Source organism: Boleophthalmus pectinirostris, unplaced genomic scaffold (genome assembly GCF_026225935.1).
Source record: "Boleophthalmus pectinirostris isolate CB_2022bp ecotype Guang Dong unplaced genomic scaffold, ASM2622593v1 HiC_scaffold_12, whole genome shotgun sequence".
Lineage (NCBI taxonomy): Eukaryota > Metazoa > Chordata > Actinopteri > Gobiiformes > Gobiidae > Boleophthalmus > Boleophthalmus pectinirostris.
The window spans coordinates 17644067-17665242 of NW_026571018.1; the positions used below are offsets into that span (position 1 = coordinate 17644067).

At 35.9% G+C, this 21176-nt stretch overlaps 2 protein-coding genes across 2 annotated transcripts; one reads left to right on the top strand and one right to left on the bottom strand.

Moving 5' to 3' along the window:
- Positions 1-1742: 1742 nt before the first annotated feature.
- On the bottom strand, positions 1743-13602 carry LOC110165153 (beta-galactosidase-1-like protein 2). Its single transcript, XM_055148393.1, is given in 19 exon segments — positions 1743-1829; positions 2344-2460; positions 2930-3032; positions 3113-3209; positions 3306-3366; positions 3369-3386; positions 3453-3524; positions 4500-4646; positions 4719-4828; positions 5817-5894; positions 8027-8164; positions 10127-10211; positions 11074-11142; positions 11145-11303; positions 11387-11479; positions 11605-11713; positions 12565-12660; positions 13275-13343; positions 13439-13602. Coding segments are annotated over 19 exon segments (1872 nt in total).
- Positions 13603-14612: 1010 nt separating this feature from the next.
- ei24 (EI24 autophagy associated transmembrane protein) lies at positions 14613-21175 on the top strand. The gene is made up of 11 exons (XM_020930239.2): positions 14613-14728; positions 15292-15428; positions 16211-16356; positions 16427-16487; positions 16565-16631; positions 17341-17465; positions 17560-17679; positions 18683-18794; positions 18883-18994; positions 19829-19903; positions 19987-21175. The coding sequence occupies exons 2-11, from the start codon at positions 15387-15389 to the stop codon at positions 20147-20149; spliced, it is 1023 nt and encodes a 340-aa protein (XP_020785898.1). The 5' UTR covers positions 14613-14728; positions 15292-15386; the 3' UTR covers positions 20150-21175.
- The last annotated feature ends 1 nt before the right edge of the window (position 21176 follows it).

Consider the following 21176-nt stretch of genomic DNA (forward strand, 5'->3'; position numbering starts at 1 on the left):
TCTGGAAACTACTGAGAAAAGTAACAAGTAAATGTAACTGACTACTACACATCCTATAGATCACATATAGATTACATAACTGTTCTATTGCGCCTGAATATGTGGAAGTCCATATAAGGTTTTAAATAGTCCACTTGGTTCTTTCTAGTAGCTGTTTAAGAGCAATTATTGTCACCCTCGCGTCTGCTCAGAAACTGATGATTTAATAGATTCACAATAACAGTGCTTACAGATGCAAATGTTTGACCCAGAATGTTAAAATACAAAAAGATATGTTTTAATGTGACAGATTTCTACACAGCCTTTGACTTTTAAAGAAAAGCTATCACATTTTTATTTTCACTTCCCCTCTGTCTCTCATAGTTTTGAGCGTTTAACATATTTAATAATAAGTACTCACACATCTCACTCAGTAGACTGGGGAAAATAAGTAAAGCCACACTATGTAACTTCTTTGACGAGTAATTGAACTGATATCACACTGCTGCTATAGAGTGAGACAACTGTAAGACACATTAAAGGTGCACTATGGAACTTTTACTCTACCTGCTTGTTTCCATAGGTATTGCTTTGGAATGTTCCCTAAAACCCTGAAATACATGTGTTCTTCCAATGAGTGGGGGTCACTCCTCCACAGATCTTTATTTGGAATTAATATTAAAACTATACACAGGGACAAAACAGAAATTTCCACAAACTTCCTCAAACTTGCCAATTTATTCTTTCTGTCTCATCTCTGAAAATCCTGATGCCTTAAGTTCTGAAATTTTGGGACAGCCCGTTTAAGGTGCATTGTGTGACTTTTCTAGTGGACGATCCGCAACCTGCTTGTCTCCATGGAAATGTTATTGCTTTGTCTACAAATGTTCCACAGTTTAGATTAAGCCTATTTAAACTGTATTATTTATTTATACACATGGAAGTGAGAAACACAATTTAAATTCTTTATATATTTTTCATATGAAGAATTGACAATAAACTTTTTAAACTTAAACTTGAAACCTGCCTTTCAAGAGGGAGGTTACTGGACTACATTACAGTTTAGATCTGTGGAGAGCCGTCCCTATTCACAAAAGGAATTATTGTATTTTTGAACAACAGAAACACCTGCAATGAATAAATGCTAGATGGATATGATTAATGTAATACCGTGGAACATTCCAGGTAAAACACTAACATCTCCATGGAGACAAACAGGTAGTGGACTCTCCTCAAGAAAAGTTGTGCAGTGCACCTTTAAGTTCACATTTTCTAGATTGCAAATTTAACATGAAAAATTGTGTGAGTAACATTTTTGTACATACGCCCACTTTATAATTGAAACCCCTGAACTATAACATTGCTTTTTGTTGCCATCGAGTGGAGTATTCCAGTTAAAGCAGAGAGCCTCCACCAGAAAAGTTAGGAGACAGTATATTGGAAATTCAGATACAAACTCAAGTAATAAGCCTAAATATCAGTAAGCCTAAATATATACAGTCAGGTTACATGAGAAATAACCAAACTTTTCCATATTTTTTATCCCAGTAAAATATGAATAAATAAGACAAAAGAATTTCAGATTATGGTTTTCTGATTATTAAGGTAAATGTTACATAGTGTAGCTTTATCGTGAGATAGATCCACAACAGGGAATGGTATTGGAGTAACTGCAGGTACTGTATGTAAATGTGTGTAAATGTATGTAAATATAAAATTTGTCCGAAATGAATAAAGCTGCCTGTCTTTTAACGGTGTGAAGTTCATTGGATTTCCGCTGCCATGCCCAGATCAGGGGTGTCCTCAAACTGCACCTTGTAGTCACTTTCTTGCTCTTCAAACACAATCACCTTCAAAATGAAATGAAATATAAATAAATAAACACATTTCATCAAAGTCATGCACTAGAGCTGAACAATGTGGGGAAAATATCTCATTGGAATCTGTCTGCGTTTTACATTTTTCATGTTTTAAACACCTCCAGCGGAATTGACAAAAAGACTGAAAAATAAACTGATAAAGTAATACAAGAATCACATTTCAGAACATGTTTGTGTCTAAACTACAGAGTTAGTAGTTTCACGCAGGATAAGATAGGAGATTTTATTGTTAGTGGAGGTTTTGTTTGCTAATTTAGCTAATTGTGTCCATTCAAATTGAGGTTAGAGAAATCTTGTTGTCATACCATACACAATACAATAAAAGGGTCCTGGTTTAGTCCTGATTTGGGTTTCGTCCTGGTCTAGTACAGGCTTAGTTCCAGGTTTATTCCCAGTTTTAGTCCCAATTTTGATGTTGTTGATTGTGTTTGATTGTGCAAGTGCAGCCTTATTGTACTAGTTTTGGTTGCTTTCAGCTGGTTACCTGGTTGATTCCGCTGTTGAGAAAGGGCCCTGGGAGATAAAGAGCCTGCTGGGGACCAATCGACCAATAACGGCCAAGATTCAGCCCATTGACAAACACCACTCCCTTTTCCCAGCCCTGAAAATACATAATTATACAGATTAGAGTTACATTCTTCTTACTGATGTCATATCATAGACCGCAAAAGACAATTATTATCTTTTACTGATAATACACAAAAGGTAATTCTAATATCTATCCTGCTGATGTCCATGGGTTTCAGACTAAATATTGTATTTTTTTAATTGGAAAAAAAACAGGCTGGGGGTTTGTCACCTGCTTGTTTCTATGGATATGTCATTGCTCTGCCTAGAATGTTCCCCAGTATGACATTAAACAGTTTTATAGCTCAAAAATACCTAGAAAAACTGGAATTTTCACTGTGAGTGGGACTGCCTATCCACAGATCTGACCTGTCGCTTGGTCTACATTGGTCTCCATGAAGACAAAGCAATTACATTTCCATGGAGAAAAGCATTTGTCGGACTTTCCAGAAAAGTTACACAATGCACCTTTAAGTCTTTCTTCATGCTTTTATATGACTTACCGTTAATTTCACAAAAGTGTCACTTGGATATCCGTACGCAAAGAGTTTCCCCATGAAAAATCCCGGGAAAGCTGGGATTTTTAGAAAGAGTTTTCCATGGCGCCTGATTAGAGACTGAAACAAAGCAATCAAAACCATCACAAATAAATAAACGCGATCTAGCTCATTCTGAAAGCAATAAACTGCCCAAACCTATCAATAAAAGCGGGCTTCATATCCAGGCTGTATATTGTGAAGTCCCTCAAGGGAATATTGTTTAATAAAATATCCCCCACTAGACCTGGAAGAAACACAAATCAATGTTGACTCACAGCTTCACAGGCTTGATTTAATATAACAAGTAACTGCATAACACTGCATAATGTCTGTCCATCACCTTTATGTTGTTTATCCAGGTCCCTACCCTTGTGAACGCGTCCACAGTTTTCCACCAATAAAAACTCAGAGTTCTTTTGCCCTGCATTGTGAATTTTACATCCGAATTAAAACAGAATAGAATGAATAGAAAGTTTTGATTTCATACCTGCCCATCAGAAACTGCTAGCTCCTGAGTTTGACGCTTGAAAAGACCAATGTAGATTTTGTCCACAAATACCTGGAAAGAAAATCTGAATAAATACACGACTGTCTGAACTACAAACAGTATATTAATCACTCATATTTGAAATAGACCTCATATTTCATGATTAGATTCTCCATTAGTTAATAGACACGTTTGAATGGGCTCAATTTACATTCATCACTGTCGTGTTTTGATTAGATTGTAAATGAGAATTGGTTCTCAATCAATCTGCCTAAATAAAGGTTACATACATAAATACACTTCTTTCTCCAACTTGTAGCTCTCCACCCCCTTCCAAGTAGCTCACCAAGGGATTGCTAAATTATATGTACTGTGCTAACTAAAATTTGATTAACTACCTTTATAAATTTGTCATTTTGATGTGTAACTTTGTGTGTGCAAATAAATGTATAATGGTTTATGTTTTATAGGCATCTAACTGTATCCCACCTAAGGCTTTCCATGATTATATTTTGAATTTCTTGGGATTGCTAAAATGAGAAACTCTCTGGTATTTTCTTTTTGTAAAGGCAGCTCACAGGAGGAAAAAGGTTGGAGACCCCTGTGTTAGAGAATCAAAACTGATCCCAGCACACAGTCACAGTCACCGTCACGTTACAGTTTTTTTTTTTTCAATAGCTTTTAGTCAAAAATTTCTGCATAAATTCCAAAACTCACAGCACATATATATATTTTATACAATTATGCCTTATTTAACACCAGTCTCTTGCTATCTTTTTTGCTCCTTTTTTTAGAATTTATTATTATCATTTATATTTTTACTCTTTGTTATTATAATATATTGTGATGTGTGAGCTACTGTGTCCAAGTAATGTCCCTTGTAGATCAATAAAGTTTGTCGAAGTCAAAGTCTAATAATACATACACATACATACATAGATTTTATTTATATAGCGCTTTTCTGGACACTCAAAGAAGCTTTACACAACAAAAATTAACAGTCAAAAGAGCAATAGATACATAATACAGTAAAGACAGAAGACTTACCAGGGCCCTGTCCCGTACATTATCTGCAGATTTCAGTACTCCCCCAGTCGTTATAGTGGTTTCATACAGAGTGTAGCCAAACGCCTGTCCACTGTCACTGTTCACTGGGAGGTTCTCCATGCTTACTGGCTTGTGTGACTTGAACGGCTTTAGACAAAATGAAATTAAACTTTATTATTCCTCCTAGACAAACTGTACAAACAGCATAAATCACTCTACCCCTTCAGTGAAGCTCAGAGCATCCCATAGCGACAGGTGCTGGTACATAATGGCAGGTTCATATGCCTCTCTGTAATGTAAGGTGGGCATGTCTGGGAAAGGCTCTCCATCTGCTCAAAGAGTCACATAAGTAACTGCTGAAAATACCGCTGAAGGTACACTATTAGGGATGTAACAATAACTGAAATATCGTGATATCATATTGTCAGACGTCTCACAATAATATCGTGGGCTGTCACAATATATCGACTTACAAGTTCCTTTGCTTAAATGCATTGTTTTATAGTAGCAACAGCTTATAAACATAGGGAACTACATATCCCATGATTAATTTCAGTGCAAACAACATGAAGAGATATGATTTTTACTTGAATTCTTGGGATTATGATGGAAATAATCCACACCAAAATCTTGCCAAGGTATTTTTAAAGCAATTAGATTAGCCTCTTCAAAATATCGCAGTAAATATCGTACCGTGAGATGCACATCATGATAATTATTGTATGATTATAAGATTATAATTGTACCGAGAGATTTGGATATTGTTACATCCCTATACACTATGTAATGTTTTAGTGCTTGTCCCTATGGAGATGTTAACGTGTTGCTTGGAATGTTCCACAGTATAGGATTAATGCAATTTATGTCCATGGAGACAAGCAGGTGACACGAACAGGCCAAGTTACGGAATCTGGTTTTGAGCAAATAAAAAAATGTATTAAAGGTGTAATGTAACATTTCTTTTGTGCCACCTCTTTGTCTCTATATCTCAGTCATTATTGGTGTGCCTAGAATGAAGAGTATGGCAAGCTTTTCATTTTCACAGAGACGAGCAGGTAAAACTGACAGGCCAATTTACAAGTCAGTGCTGTGGAGAGGTGAACCCGCTCACAGTATGAATGCATGTTGTTCAAGATCTTTTTGAGCAATAGAAACACCTGTAATTCGTTTTGTGTTGTTGTTTTTTTTAAATCAAAATAGGGTTATGAAAAAGCATAACATCTCCACGTACTCGAGCAGATGGCAGGCACTCCAACAGAAAAGTTACACGGTGCATCTTAATTTTATATCTATTTTGTTTGTATTTTGACTTACTACTATAGCGAGAAAGAAGATCCCTGAGCAGATGGTACTTTGGTGTGTACTCCCCAGATTCAGACAATGGAGCGTCATAGTCTGAAAAACATATACAGTAAGACACAGCCCCCTACAGTGAGTAAAGGATATTACACTTCAGTAAGACCTCAACATCAGCTCTATTGAAATAAATGTATGTTCAAAAAACATCTATGGGAGGTTTAGTATCTCAACACATTGTCATTTTATATGAACTTAAAAATAAAAAAAAACTCCAATACCAAACTTTTGATAGATGTTATTTGAACACAGAGTAGAGGACTACAAGCCTACAAAATTTCAGCCCTCTATGTGTGATACTTACAGAGATATCGACCTGTGAAAACGGCCAAGAAAAAAATAATGTGATTTGGACCCGTAAATTGACACATACTCCCCTCACTAAATGAGCTGTAACTTGAAAAGGAGTGATCGAAAATCACTAAAACTTCACAGGGTTGGTACATGATAGTAAGGGACTATTTGGTATTTTTTTCAAACATTTTTGAGATCGAAGTGCATGAGCCATTTGGTGAAATGGCGTGGAATGACCTACATTCTTTTTTTGTATTTTCTTTAGGATGAGTGTCTTGCTGCTGGTTCACATGCATCCCCAACTCCTAAAGGCCACAATGGAAAGATGCGGTATGTCATGAAATGGTTAAGTGCTAAGTAGTTGTAATTTTTGCCTTAATCTCATTCTATTTTTGTGATTAATGGCATTTAGGTGTTTTGTTTCTTGTGGGTCTTGCATTTAAAAATAATCTTTTCTAAGGGGCAAATTGTTTTCAAATTACCCTTCAAGTTATTTAGTTGAATGGTTCCTGTGTACAAAAACATACACCTTATGCAACAGAATAACCTGCTAAATAGGAACAAACAAATAATGATATATGCACCATAATATATTTACTATATATTTACTTTTTAATTTTTATTCATGGCTCATTAAATATTGTATAGCCTGTTTTGCAAGGTTGTTACTTGAATATGTTATATTTTTTCTATTCTATATTTTATTTTACAGATCGGTATGGACACATTTCTTGCTGGTTGAGCCTGGACGGCCTTTCTACCAGTGACTGAAGTGGGAAGGACAAAGGCTTTTATGTCATTGTTGACCTGGCTGAATTTGGTGAACACTTCAAGGCACTTGGTCCTCAGACTCTTACAAACCTTACACCTGTATTCAAAGAACTGTCTACAACACGGACACTGGATGTGTCAAAAGAAACCTCAAGAGTGAAAGACTGACTCTTGAGGTAAAAAGTTTCTGCAATGTTAATGTTTCATAATTAGCAGGACTGCCTCTAATGTGAACATTGTTATTTTTATATAATGGAGAGAAGATCTTGTTTCAAACAGTCAGACATGCTCCTCTCATTTTTGGAGATGAGCCTGAATTCCATTCAAAACAAGATCTTGATTCATCCATCGACTGCTTGCATTGAAAAATCAACTTTAAAAAAGTAAATGACAATCATTGTGACCAACTGCTGAGGGCACAGAGAATTCCTGCTGTCACTTGGATTTTGCAAAAATAGTATTGTGTCATATGACTTGTTTAAATTGTGCTGATTGTATGATGTGCATTGTTTTAATATAAGTTAAGTTGAAATTAAATTTTGTGGTGGTTTTCATTATTTTACATTTGTAAAAGGGATTATGAACTAGAATGACCACAGAATTTACAGTGTATTTGTGAAGAAAGAGTTACTATTGCATAGTGTTACATGAAGAACACTCTACATTATTTCTACTTCATAAAGTAAAACATAGCAATATAGAGTTATTAGTTTTTCACTATATACTAGTGTAAAAAAAAAAAATCAAATCTTAATCAGTGTCAAATTTAGCTATGAGGAGTGTGGTTACATCACTTCACCAGTGTTGAGCCTTCTACACTTTGGAAAGTGTAGTTTTAACTCATTTTATTGTGGACCCCATGTGACATGGTAAAAGTGTTAAAATTAATGATATACGAGTTGAATTAACACTTGAATTTGCTGTGTAAACAATTTTGTGTAATACCATAAATTAGCCAATTTGCATTATTAATATTCAGCTTGTTTTCAGAATATGGTGGCAAAAAATTACACAATGTGGGCCTATCATAGTCTTTTCATAGTCTTTTAAGGGGAAACACTTTATTGCTCATATCACGAGAGAGAATACTTTTGAATGTAACTCACCATAGCTGGGGACCAGAGCTCGGTAAGTGGGATCAGCCAAGGCTCCGCTCATAAAACCAAAACTAGATCCTCCATGGAACATATACAAACTGACGGACATTCCCCGCCTTAAAATCTCCCTCACAGTTGACACCATATCTGTAAAAAGTCAATAAACAGCACATAGAAATTACAGCTGTTTATGGTAGAAAATAATAGCATTTTTTTCTGACAAGTATTGCAATTGGGATTCAATTTGTGATAAAAGTTTAAAGATCCTATAATAGCCATGTTCGAACATTGTAATCTCATCAAAACCATACCTGGAGTTATGTTTTGTTCCATTCACACGTTTGAGTAATCCTTTATTATAAGCCTGTTTACATTTCTGAAGCTCAGAATGATCTGTTCCACCTTGTGCTCTCATAAAATTAGTTTTCAAGATAACAGTTGCCCTTTACCGTTCGTTTAGTAGAGATTGACAGTTCCAGGGATGAAATGGTCTAGATGATTCTAGTGAAGGTGTATGGAGTTTCCTGTATTACCACATGACATCACAAGGTGGAAAAGATTGTTTGTGGGTTAAACATGTGACGGAAACAAAACACAACTCCAGGCATATTTTGATGAGGAAAGATTATAAAATATTCCAGAAAATAATGCAAGATGAAACCTTTAAAAACAAATGTAGGTTTAGAAACAAATCATGTATCTCATTGAATTTCAGAAAAGAAATTGTTCAAGCTACCTTTCGTTCTGTACTTTGAAACCTTTAGCTACACTGAACTGAACTCAACAACAACAACAAAAAAAAACATTTTCAGGGCCTGTGAGCAATCAGTTCCAGCTAAGTCAGTTCTTTATGGTCAGATTGTGTTAAAATAAAGTCTGATTAAAGTCTAATAAAACCAGTTAGCATCATACCCCAAGGACATGTTTATGACATCAACTGAAAAGTGTCAATATCTCACATGTTTGCTGAACTGATGGGAACTTTTAATACCAGATCTTGTGATTGTTTACTTCTAAAAACTCTCTGCACTAGAACTGAAATGGGAACAAAAGCCAGTTCAGTTATTTTGCTTTAGAAACATGTAATACATTTCAAAGACATGCAAAACTGGATACATCGGTGCCACTACTGCATTTTAATAATCTGGTGATATACATTTACAGTCACACCTGCACCTGTTTTTAGTGTTCTAAATGGACCTATGCAGTTGTTGTTATAGTTTTGTTTACTTTGTTTGAATTGTTAAACAGGGCACTCATGAAAAAGAGTCTGGCACTCGCACTGGGCTCTTCCTGTAGAAATGAAGATAAATGAAATGAAAAAAGTAAGATTATGTTCACATTGTAAACAACTTCAGAGCATTGAGGGTGCATTGCGCAATTTTTCTGGTGGAGGGCCTATTGCCTGTTTGTCTCTATGGAGATTATTGCTTTGTCTGGAATGTTCCACAGTATGGCATTAAACAGCTCTACCTTACATTTATTGAATATAATATAGCTCAAAATTACCTAGAAAAACAGGCATTCTGACTGTGATCTGACCTGTAACTTGGTGTGGTTTGGTCTCCATGAAGATAGAAAGGTTTAATACCATACTGTGAAACATTCCAGACAAAGCAATAACATCTGCATGGAGAAAATCATTTGTCAGACTCTCCACTAGAGGTCCAGAGTTACACAATCACCCTTAACATTTGAGTGAAGACTGAAATATGAAGTGATAAACTAATACAATAATTCAGAACATTTTGTAAAGACTTAAACAACAAGATTTGATAATTGCACCAACTGAAATATAAGATATTGTGCAGCCCTGGTAGAAAATCTTTATTTCTTTACTACCTGTTCATATTTTAGACTGAAATAACAACCATTAAACATTTAAAACTTCCAATGGGAAAAACAAACTAGAAATTTACATCATACAATATTTGCATGTGTTTTCCAATACAAACTTGAGGTTGGAAAAAGGCCATTATAACAGCTGCACAGGCCTGAGTAGAGTGAATTTAACACACATTTGAATATGTTTATAAAAAGGGTTAGTGGGCTTAATCTGTACAAGTCTATGGGTCATTTAATTATTATCCATATCTGTACATTTCTTACCTTCTGGTGGTAGAATATGATGCAGCTCACCCCAGGCATCATACCAGCCAGTCCAGTAGTCCATTATCATTGTAGGGCTGTTGGGCTGAAAAAGCAGGAAAACATCATTAAAGATGCATTGTGTAATTTTCCGGTGGAGGGTCTGTCAAATGCTTTTTTTCCAAGGAGATGTTATTGCTTTGTCTGGAATGTTTTGGTATTAAACCTTTCTACATTCACGAAGGCCAAACCAGACCAATTTACAGGTCAGATCTGTGGAGAGGTGATCCCGCTCACAGTCAGAATGCTCTGTTTTTATTGATAGATATTTCTAAGCACTTGCAGTTTAATACATTTAAAGTAGAGCTGTTTAAAGGCATACTATGGAACATTCCATGACATAGCTAAGAAACAAGCAGGTGACGGATTCCCAACCAAAAAGTTCACAGTGCACCTTTAAAGATGACATATTACACTTTTTCTAGTATTTAGTAACATAAAATAACACACAGTAGATCAACATTTTACATTTTGTTCATTGTAAACTGCAAAATTGATCTGAAATAGCTCAGTAAAAGAAAGAAGAGCATGAGAGTTTAATTATTGTAAAAGTTTCATTGTGTAATTTTTCTGGTGGAGGGTCCATCAAATGCTTTTCTCCATGGAGGTGATATTGCTCTGTCTGGAACATTTTGCAGTATATCATTAAATGTTTCTATCTTCACAGAGACCAAACCGGACCAAATTACAGGTCAGATCTGTGGTGAGGCAACCCCGCTTACAGTCAGAATGTCTGTTATTCTAGATTTTTTTGAGCTATAAAACCACCTGCAATTGAATAAATGTAAGGCAGAACTGTTTAATGCCATACCGTAGAACATTTCCGGCAGAGAAGTGACACAGAAACAAGCATTTGACTTATCCCCAACCAAAAAGTTACATAGTGCACCTTTAAGACTGGTACAAACCTGTAAGGCAGTTAAGTCCTGAATGTCTCTCCAGTTCAGCTTCTGTAACTTTAACGTCTTTAAAGCTACATGACCAAAATCAGGATCATAAAACACAATAGAATGTTAATATGAACGTTAATAAAGAATTATGATTATTATTTTGTACCTCCATTCACACTTCCTAACTTTAAAGAGTTGGAAGAGTCTGATGTAAGTAGCAGCTCAGTTATTCCTCTAGTTTGTAAAGCCTTAATGCCCAAACAAAAATAATATAATCATTTAAAATATTTGTGTGATGAAATAAAACAACATGTACACCAATAGCAGTTACCTCTTTTATAAAATTTAAATAACTATCATCTTTGGCAAATGATCCGTATGCATTTTCAACCTGTACAGCGATAATAGGACCTCCTTTTTTGAACTGTAAAGAAATATAACACAAAAAACATTTGTGAGTTAAAGTAATTCAACAAAGTAAACAGAAAGAGTTATATTTTTATGATAACACTTTTTTTTGGTAAATTGGAGTTGTAGAGAAACACCTACCTGCAATGGTACTAACTTAGGAATAAGTTTGTTGAAAAAAACATTGACAGCTTCAGAAAAACCTGCATATGTTGTTCTGAGTTTCATCTTGTCATCTCTGAGGAGCCAGCTGTGAAAGAAGAGAAATCAAAATGCTTTTTCAGAAAACAAAATCTTGGTCAACTTTATTGTAAAAAAAAAAATCATATGTATTTGCTGATAGTGAACCTCCATACTTTCTTACACGCACTTAAAAATTTATAAGATGTAGTGCTGTATTGTATTGTACTTTTCAATTAATTTCCCTTGTGGATGAGTAAAGTTTGTCTAAGTCTACTGTGTTGTATTGTCCTGCCTAATGTCTGTATTCTTGTTGTATGTTGCAAGCTAAATAAAAAAGAAAAAAGTAGGAAAAAAAGGGATGAAAAGGAAAATTATCTCTCTATATAGTCTATGAGTAAAACACATAGTCGCTTTGTGAGGAAGTATAATTTGTTTGATTCATTTCATAATAATAATTAAGCTTGCTTTAACCCCCACAAGAACACTTTCTTGTTTGAGAAATAAATGGATATATATATATATATATATATATATATATATATATATATATATATATATATATATATATATATATATATATATATATATATATATATATATATATATATATATATATATATATATATATATATATATATACATATACATATATACACATACATATGTAGGGCTGGCAGTATGTTGACACAGTCACTTTCCCCCTCATACTTCCTTCTCGTCAGCCTCTGTTATACTCTGAGAGATGGATTTAACCAATCACAGTAAAGCATGAACTCACAGAAGCAACATGTAGCTTTACTTATTGGAACATAGGCTATATAAAGATACTAGCTGCATAATTTTGGCATATTGCTCACCGCTAGACTTGTATATTCAGCATCAGTTTTAAAACCCACTGTCTGATATATGGACTGTTACCTTGGCAGCCCTCCGAGATCCAGTTCAGATGAAATGTAAGGCCCAGGACACAAAATCACCCACATTCCCATTTCGGCCGCAAGGTTCAAAAATGCTCTGAAATCCAAACAAAGCATAAATCAGCTAACACATTTTCCAACACAGATCCTGATTTCTAAAGAGACCCCCATCTCTCTGTTTACAGTTGCTAAAATACGCCCATGTCAAGAATATTGTTATTGTGATAAAAAGGCTAGACAATAATCATTCGTGGTACATTTTGTATAATCATGATAAACGCCAACAAAGATACAACCTATTTATGCATGACTTCAGACTGTTCTTGTTTTCACTTAATTTCTTTAATAGTTCTTTAAACATGGAACTTATAATATAACATTTATAATTATTCATAACCATAACATTTTAAATTGTCAGGAAGTTTATACTTAACATGATATTATTCAATTATTGTCAATCGCAATTATTTTTGGTCACGATAATTGAAACACAAAATTTGAATATCAGCCAATGCCTAGTCAGAACAGGTGAGTTTAGTTGTTATGTTGTTAAATGCGGAGAGGTTGGCTGTGTTGTGAAGATGCTCCTGTTGTCATGTGGGACTTTGAGGCTCTTTCTCCCTGGAGAGGTGTGGCTTTTATGAGAAAAAATATAGCAATCCTGATAGATGCAGTATTGAATGTATTTCCTGCGATATTTAAGAAACTTACTCCAAATCCAGTTGTGTTTGGAAGTTGAAGACTTCTTTCTGTGGCTGGTGTAGACTCCATGGCACATACCTAGAATATTGATTTAGGTTTATATAAAGGTTTAATGCCCATGTCTGTGTTAGCTGTAAGATTTGAAAGTTGAAACTGATTTGTAGATTTCATACGTAGTGACTGTGTTGATGCCACAAGCCTTCATCTTTAGAAGCCGGTCTCTCCAATAGGCTCTTGGAATGCGGAAATAATGTATAGCACCCCCAATGATGCGGAAAGGCTCTCCCTCCAATGTGAACTGTGATGTGTTTGCATTCAGTCCCACTCTTCGGCTCATCCTCCGTCGTCCTGTAGGCACGCTGACACTGAGAAGAAGTGAGTTACGTTATTTGTGTCATGCCCACACAGTTCTCACACAGGCCATTGTGCTACACCACATGACACACTCAATAGCAACATGCAGACAGAGCAGACAAGCTTTGAGCACAACATGAAGTATTTAAAATGTGCTATTAAACTTATTTGTGTTCTTATGAAGCAGAATGCACAGTTATTGCAAGCTAAAAGGGCAATTAGAGAATATGATTTGTGTATCCTGATAATATTCACTGCAATATGAAAGAAAGATTCAATACTGCATATAAAAACAATATTATATGTTGTACACATAACCATTAGTCTATATTATTCTGACTAGTATGCCAAAGTGTCAACCTAATATCCAAAGAGACATCAGCAATAACAATCTTATAACATAACAATAATTAATCTTCTCAAAATTAACACATATAATACCTGACATACCCGAGATATCTGTACATGATGAAGCCGACAATGCAGAGACAGACAAGTGCATATTTCCTTTTGTGAACATTTCTTATCCTAAACACGACCATTGATGTGGAGAGGCCTCTCTCTTAGTAAAGTAGTCAACACAGTAGTTCATCTGACACTGAGCGCTTGATGCTGAGCTGAATATGCACCGCCCCCTGGGATGTTCCCATGGAAATTGAACACACCTTACACAAAGTGTGCTTTCTTTAGCCCCACTTTGATAAAAAGCTATTTTATTTATACTGTTATACGGCAATAATAATGCTAAATTTGTCAAATGACATTTAGCCAAACGCTTTCATAGAAAAATTAAACAAGCGACGGCCAAGTCTGTATCTATATCTAATTTTATCCATATCATTGCCTACACCTCAGTTAAATAAAAAAATAATAAAATAAAATAGAATCCACCAAACCGGTTTACAGTGAGACCGTCCGCATTATTACTCCACTTTTCAGAACTTGAAGAAACAGGTTAACTACATATCCCATGATCCTCCAGTTCGGAGCTTGCGCAATGTGTTTTTTCTCGGCCCTGGCTGTTTGGAGTGTTTGCTTCTTGTTGTCACATTAAGGAGCGCAAATAAGAGGAAAACGACAGCGTTAACCCACTAGACCTGTCGCATGAGGTAAATAGGACATAAGTTTTATTGTCTGTGATCTTATAGACTTGAACCTTTTGTTTGCTACCTGTGTATATTGCACTTAAAGGCTACATGGTAGCTAAGTTTCTTGTTTGGCGTTAGCTAGCAACACAGACAGACGAGCTATGACTAAACAAACCAGTGCTGTACACCGTGTCTGCAGCACTGTTGTGCCCTTTTTATATACACTTTATATTGAAAGTCCCTTTTTATGTAAATTGAATGTATAAATTCTGGTCCTACAGTATATATATATATATATATTTGTAGGAGCAGAATAAGGTAATATCTACTGATCATTAGTACTAAAGCAATTGAACAACACCTCCATGTTTGTAAGTACTGAGTCACCTCGTTCACGTTACCACACAAAAAGACTAAAGCTAAAGTATTAAACCAACTACATTCTTAGCTTACCCCACCCAGAACTTACATGTTTATCTGTCTGCAAAACCACTCAAGAGTATTTCATATTCATGAAAAGTAATCTTAGCATTGTCTCTCCAGTGGTTTATAAATTGCTGGTATAATCTTGTATTGTTTTTCAGGTTGCTGGGTGAGTCCCTTCCTGCCATGAGCGCTGACCACCAGGTGCTGAGTCCCCCTTCCTTGTGCAGTTGATGGATCTGCAGCTGGCCCAGAGATGACAGACAGCGTCAGGGCTTTCCTCCGCTATGTTGCGACGGTATGCATTTATACTTTGTTAGCAGGTCCAGAGACAATGAATGGTGAATTATATAGTCTTCTTTTGGGTAATTGGCTCAACAAAAAACAAAACTATCTACAAAAATATACCATTTATGTATGCATGCTTCCCTTTTTAGATACATTTTTAATTATTTATTATGAACTTGAACTTGTTTCAAATGTCTATGTGGATATTACAGTCACATATACATTATATGCTTTTAAGAATTTGTGTCTCTGATGGGTATCAGCATAACATGAACATAAACATTTCCATTTATGTTCAATATTATCGATCAGTTGGTCAGTGGCACCTCTAAATGCATTCCTGAGGTGCCTGGCTTGAGTGCATTATGTAACTCTCCAAATATTGTGTAAATGTGAACAATTACTACAATAATAATTCCTTTTCTGGTGAGTGAGCTGCCACACTGGAGATGGTATTGCTTTGCTTGAAATGTTCCAAAGCATGGCATTAAATTGCATTTATTAAATTATTGCCTTGAAAAACATTCCTACTGTGAGCAGTGTCGCCTCTCCACAGACATGACCTGTAGTTGGACTGGTGGCATCACTGGCTTGTCCTAATGAACATTAGTAATTTCAGTGCCATACCATGGAACATTTCAGGCAGAGCAATAACATCTCCATGGAGACAAGCTGGTGGTAAACCCAGAAAGGTTACACATTGCACGTTTTAATTCAAGAATCATGATGTAAGTATTTAAAGTATTTACAACAGTATTTACTTGTGCTCGTCTCTTCCTCTGGGGTATAAAGGGGATCAAGGACTCCATACTGGGGATTGGCACGATCTCCAAGCTGGATGCCCGCATTCAGCAGAAAAGAGAGGAGCAGCGGAGGAGAAGGGCCAGTGGGGCTTTGGCACAGAGGCGGGCACAGAGTGAAGAACGGAAACCTGAGAAGTAAGATAAAGAAAAAAATTGTGAAATAAAACAAAATAATATATCTTAACAAATAGTTTTTTTCTATTAGTGAACCAAAAGTGGCTAGCAGAATCTTTCAGTGTTGTGCCTGGAATGGGGGAGTGTTCTGGGTAAGATGGGAGTTCATTTACAGTTTTATGTGATCGATAAATGCTTGGTATATTGAAACACTTTATTTTCTCCCCAGCTCAGTCTGTTTCTCTTCTATCGGGTGTTTATTCCACTGCTGCAAACACTGACTGCAAAAATCATTGGTATGTTTGTTCAGTTTCCTCTCTTTTTAAGACGAAATAAAAACAGGACTTTATTGATCCACAAGGGAAATTACTCTGACACAGTTACTCACACATTACAATATAACAGCAAAGGAGAAAAACATATGTCAGTAAAAGTCTAAGTAATTAAAGTGGCAAAGATAGTAAATATATTGTGACAGGATATACTGCGATAAATTATACTGAAACTACTTTATGCCACTGATACAATAACAATAAAACAGGATAATCCCAGTAAACCATTTTTAAATAAACAGCCTCATTAAAAACCCTAAGCAGCAACAAATAAATTGATGAATGAACCTAGCCATCCAAGTTAGTTCAACACTCTACAGCTCGAATCATATTGTATTACAAAAAACGAAGAAGAACATGTACAGACGATGAATACTGAACCCCAAAATATATAGTTCCGACTTTCATATATTGACTGATGAGTCGATATAGTAATTATTGTGACAGGCCTAAATATATCTAGACTATGTACAATAGGAGATGCTCTGCAACATGAATATGAAGCTTTGACATGACATATTGGTGATTTATTAGTACAGTTGTATTATAAAGTATGGTATGAATGTAGTCCTGCATCAGTCACTGACAATTAGACTGGATTTCAATTTGATTAATTGCGCAGTCCTATTGTTCAGTGCGATCTTAATAATTATTACTTTAATTAATTTCCCAGGTGACCCCTCCCTTCATGGCAGTGTTTGGTCCTGGTTAGAGTTCATTCTCACATCAGTCTTTAGTGCTCTCTGGGTTCTCCCCCTGTTTGTCCTCAGTAAGATCGTCAATGCCATTTGGTTCCAGGTGTGTTCCTTTTCTTCCCATATTGATCTTGGCTCTACTTTTATTATACATTTATGACTGATACCTAACTACTTTCCTCTTGTTTGTGATACAGGATATAGCTGATTTGGCCTTTGAGGTGTCCGGTTGTAAAGCTCAGCCGTTTCCCAGTGTTAGTAAGATCATCGCAGACATGCTCTTCAACCTCCTTCTCCAAGCTCTGTTTCTCATTCAGGTTTGTTTTCAGGCACAAGGCATTATAAAACTAGAGGAATCGTCTTTACCTATTGTAACCAACATCCAGTTCTATGTTGTTCTTGGTGAAATTGTCATATCCTGATTCACTATTTCTATATTTAAAGGCGCTTTGTGTAATTTTTAATTATTTTTTTTTTGGGGGTGCGTCACTTGCTTGTTTTCTATGGATATGTCATTGCTCTGCCTGGAATGTTCCACAGTATGACATTAAACAGCTCTACATCTCTTACATTTATTCAGTTACAGGTGGTTTTGTAGCCAAATACTTGGAAAAACAAGAATTCTCACTGTGTGTGGGGTCACCTCTCCACAAATCTGACTTGTAACTTGGTCTGGTTTAGCCACCATGAAGATAGAAAGCTTTGATACCATACTGTGAAACATTCCAGACAAAGCAATAATGTTCAATGGAGAAAAGCATTTGACTGACCCTTTACCAGAAAAGTTAGGGTTAGGGTAAAACTTTATATGCTCAAACACGCTTTACCCCACTCCCTTCCCCAATTGGTTACCCATTGCAAGGCTCTGAGTGAGTAACAGCTACATTTAAGGCAATAACAGGAATTATTACAACTTCATTTACTTCTTCATGGCAGTAGAAAAATGTTGAAATAAAAATCATGATCTGGCTACAAGAAAATTATGATTTGCATTTTTGCCATATTGCTCACCCCTGCATTTAATGTCAATTTAAACCCTCTATTTTCATTTTGTGGCCCTGTTTTGTATTATTTTCTATTATAATTTGGTGGTCTTACAATCACAAGATGGCCACCACAGTAGCCACAACAATGGAATCCATGGTCTCTCTAGTTTTATTATTTTATTATATAATCGTCGAATCAAAAGCACTATAATGAAATCAGAAACGTTCATTTTGTCATCTTTTGTATATTCACTTCCTGGGTTCTTTACAGGCAAGACAGTAAGAGATGTATTGAAGTTAGAATTATAATCAATGACATTGTTTTATTCTGTAGGGTATGATCGTCAGTCTCTTCCCCATTGATGCCATTGGACAGATAGTTAGTCTGCTGCACATGTCCCTGCTGTACTCCCTCTACTGCTTTGAGTATCGCTGGTTCAATCACGGTAAGACTTTTGTTGTTTCTTTTTAGCTTTAAACTCATGAATCCACCATCTAATAATGTGACTTCTTTTTTTTTTTTTTTTTTCATAGGAATTGAAATGCATCAGCGCCTTTCCAATATTGAGAGAAACTGGCCTTATTACTTTGGTTTTGGTTTACCCATGGCTCTGTTGACTGCGCTGCCCTCATCGTACATTATAAGGTTAGACTGACTTCTGACTTACTTCATACATAAGTGAATATTAAAGGTGTAATGTGTAACTTTCCTAGTGGAGGGTCTGCCAGCTGCTTGTTTCCATGGAGATATCTTTGTTTAGTCTGGAACTTTCTACAGCTTGACATAAAAAAATATCAATCTCCAAAGAAGCAAGCAAGTGACACTACAAGACCGATCTGTGGAGACGCAGCTGCCTTGACAATGAGAATGCATGTTTTTGAGGCATTTTTGAGCAATTAATATACCGGTACCTGTAATTCAGTTAACATAAAATAGATATATTTAATACTAAGTTTAATACTGTGGAACATTCCAAGCATCTCCATGGAGAAAATTACGTGGCAGACCCTCTACCTGAAAAGTTGCATAGTGCACCTTTAAGGCAGTGTTTTCAAATATGTACACAGAGCACTTAACCTGGAATTTGTTCAAATTTAACAAGATGGTGATGTTGAATATTAGTTGAATTTAAAATGTACTTCGAAGGACAAATCACATCTTAAGAAAGCTTTTGTGGGGCAATTTATCAAAGCAAGATAGAGGAAGCGTAATAGAATTTAAATTTAGAAGATTCATAGTTTACTAAAGAATCACCATTACACAAGTTAGGAAATACTCAGTGTGTTAGATGAGGCTTAGGGATACTCAAGACAAGTTTGGAGCATAGTATTAGAATACACTGAGACCATGGCCTATTTATCATGAGTCCAATGATGCAAATATAAAGTTTTTATTTAGCTTTTGTTCATTACTTGTGGATTGATTCTTTTGATGTTGTCACTGTAGTTTTTTAATCAAACATATCCTTTATACCCCCAGTGGCTGTTTGTTCTCCATTCTCTTTCCCCTGTTCATCATCAGTGCAAATGAAGCTAAGACGCCAACACAGCTGTAGTGAGTAAAAACATTAGTGCTTTATACAAATTAAATCATACTTATTGTATATTCGCTTTCATAAATACATTTGTGTTTTGTAGCCACTTCCAGCTGCGTCTCTTCTCCCTCGTCGTGCTAATTAGCAACAAACTCTTTCACAAGACGGTCCATCTGCAGTCGTCCCTGACATCATCTGCCTCCTCAGATCGACTGGCCACGCCCCACACCTCCCCATCTCGCCAGCGCCCCCTACCCGCCCAGTGAGGGATCTGATGAAGGACACAAAATGCAAGCCACCTCACACACTGTGAAAAAGAGGTTCTGTCTGAAGGATTGTTTGGGAAAAGAAGGGTTAAGATGTTTTAACTCCCCCCAAGGCTCTGTGGAGTTTAATCTGCAGCACCTGGCATCAACATATACAGCAGTGTGACACAACAATCGACTGCCCTGTGCCTCACACTCAAAAACACATTATATGTTCTGTTTTTGACTTTCTTTGGTGACTTTTGTTTTATCTTTTGTATAATGTGCCATTTGAGTGACTCTCCTTTAATAAATTACAGCACAAGAAACCACAGAGGTTGATTATGTAAAATAATACTAAAGAGAGAACATTTTACATTTGAGGGGCTTTCATAGAAAACATCCATTCTATATGTGCATTCAGTTGGGTGACATTTGTGTTAAGGCTTTCTTGCACATTAAAAAAACGTTTGATTTCCAGTTTCCCCTGGGCAAGGCTTCAACTCTTCTAGAGTTTTATAAAAGGGATAGACCATATAATACTGAAAATGAATAAAAAGGTAAAGCTTTTGTCTCATCACGCATGGGAGATTGCATGATTGAGGTGAATTGTAAAAACAAAAATTTACACCAGCAAAGACACATTTTAGTCTGCGTATTGTTCAAAATTGCAAAGACACTGCCAAACCTCTCCTTTCTGTGCATTTTAACTACTAAACATGCTGTGTTCTTAGCACATCATTGCTTGGCTGTAAAGGGCAGCATTGAAAAAAAGCCCATCCTAATAGTAGGTGGGTAGCCTTAACATGCCTGTTTTTACATCTGAGCCTGACACAAATGCTTACATTTTAGTACTGTTTGCTGTTGATTTGTTGTAGTACAAATGCAATTGTTGAAGTGACCCCTGAGCTACTGAGATGTGCTCAAAATTTAAGAAGAGAGCATTTACAATATCAAGTACAGATGCACATGGAGGAGGCTGGTGATGCTTGTAAGATTTTTGTAAAGTACTAGTAAGTTTCATTTCAATAAAATAACAGTATTTAAC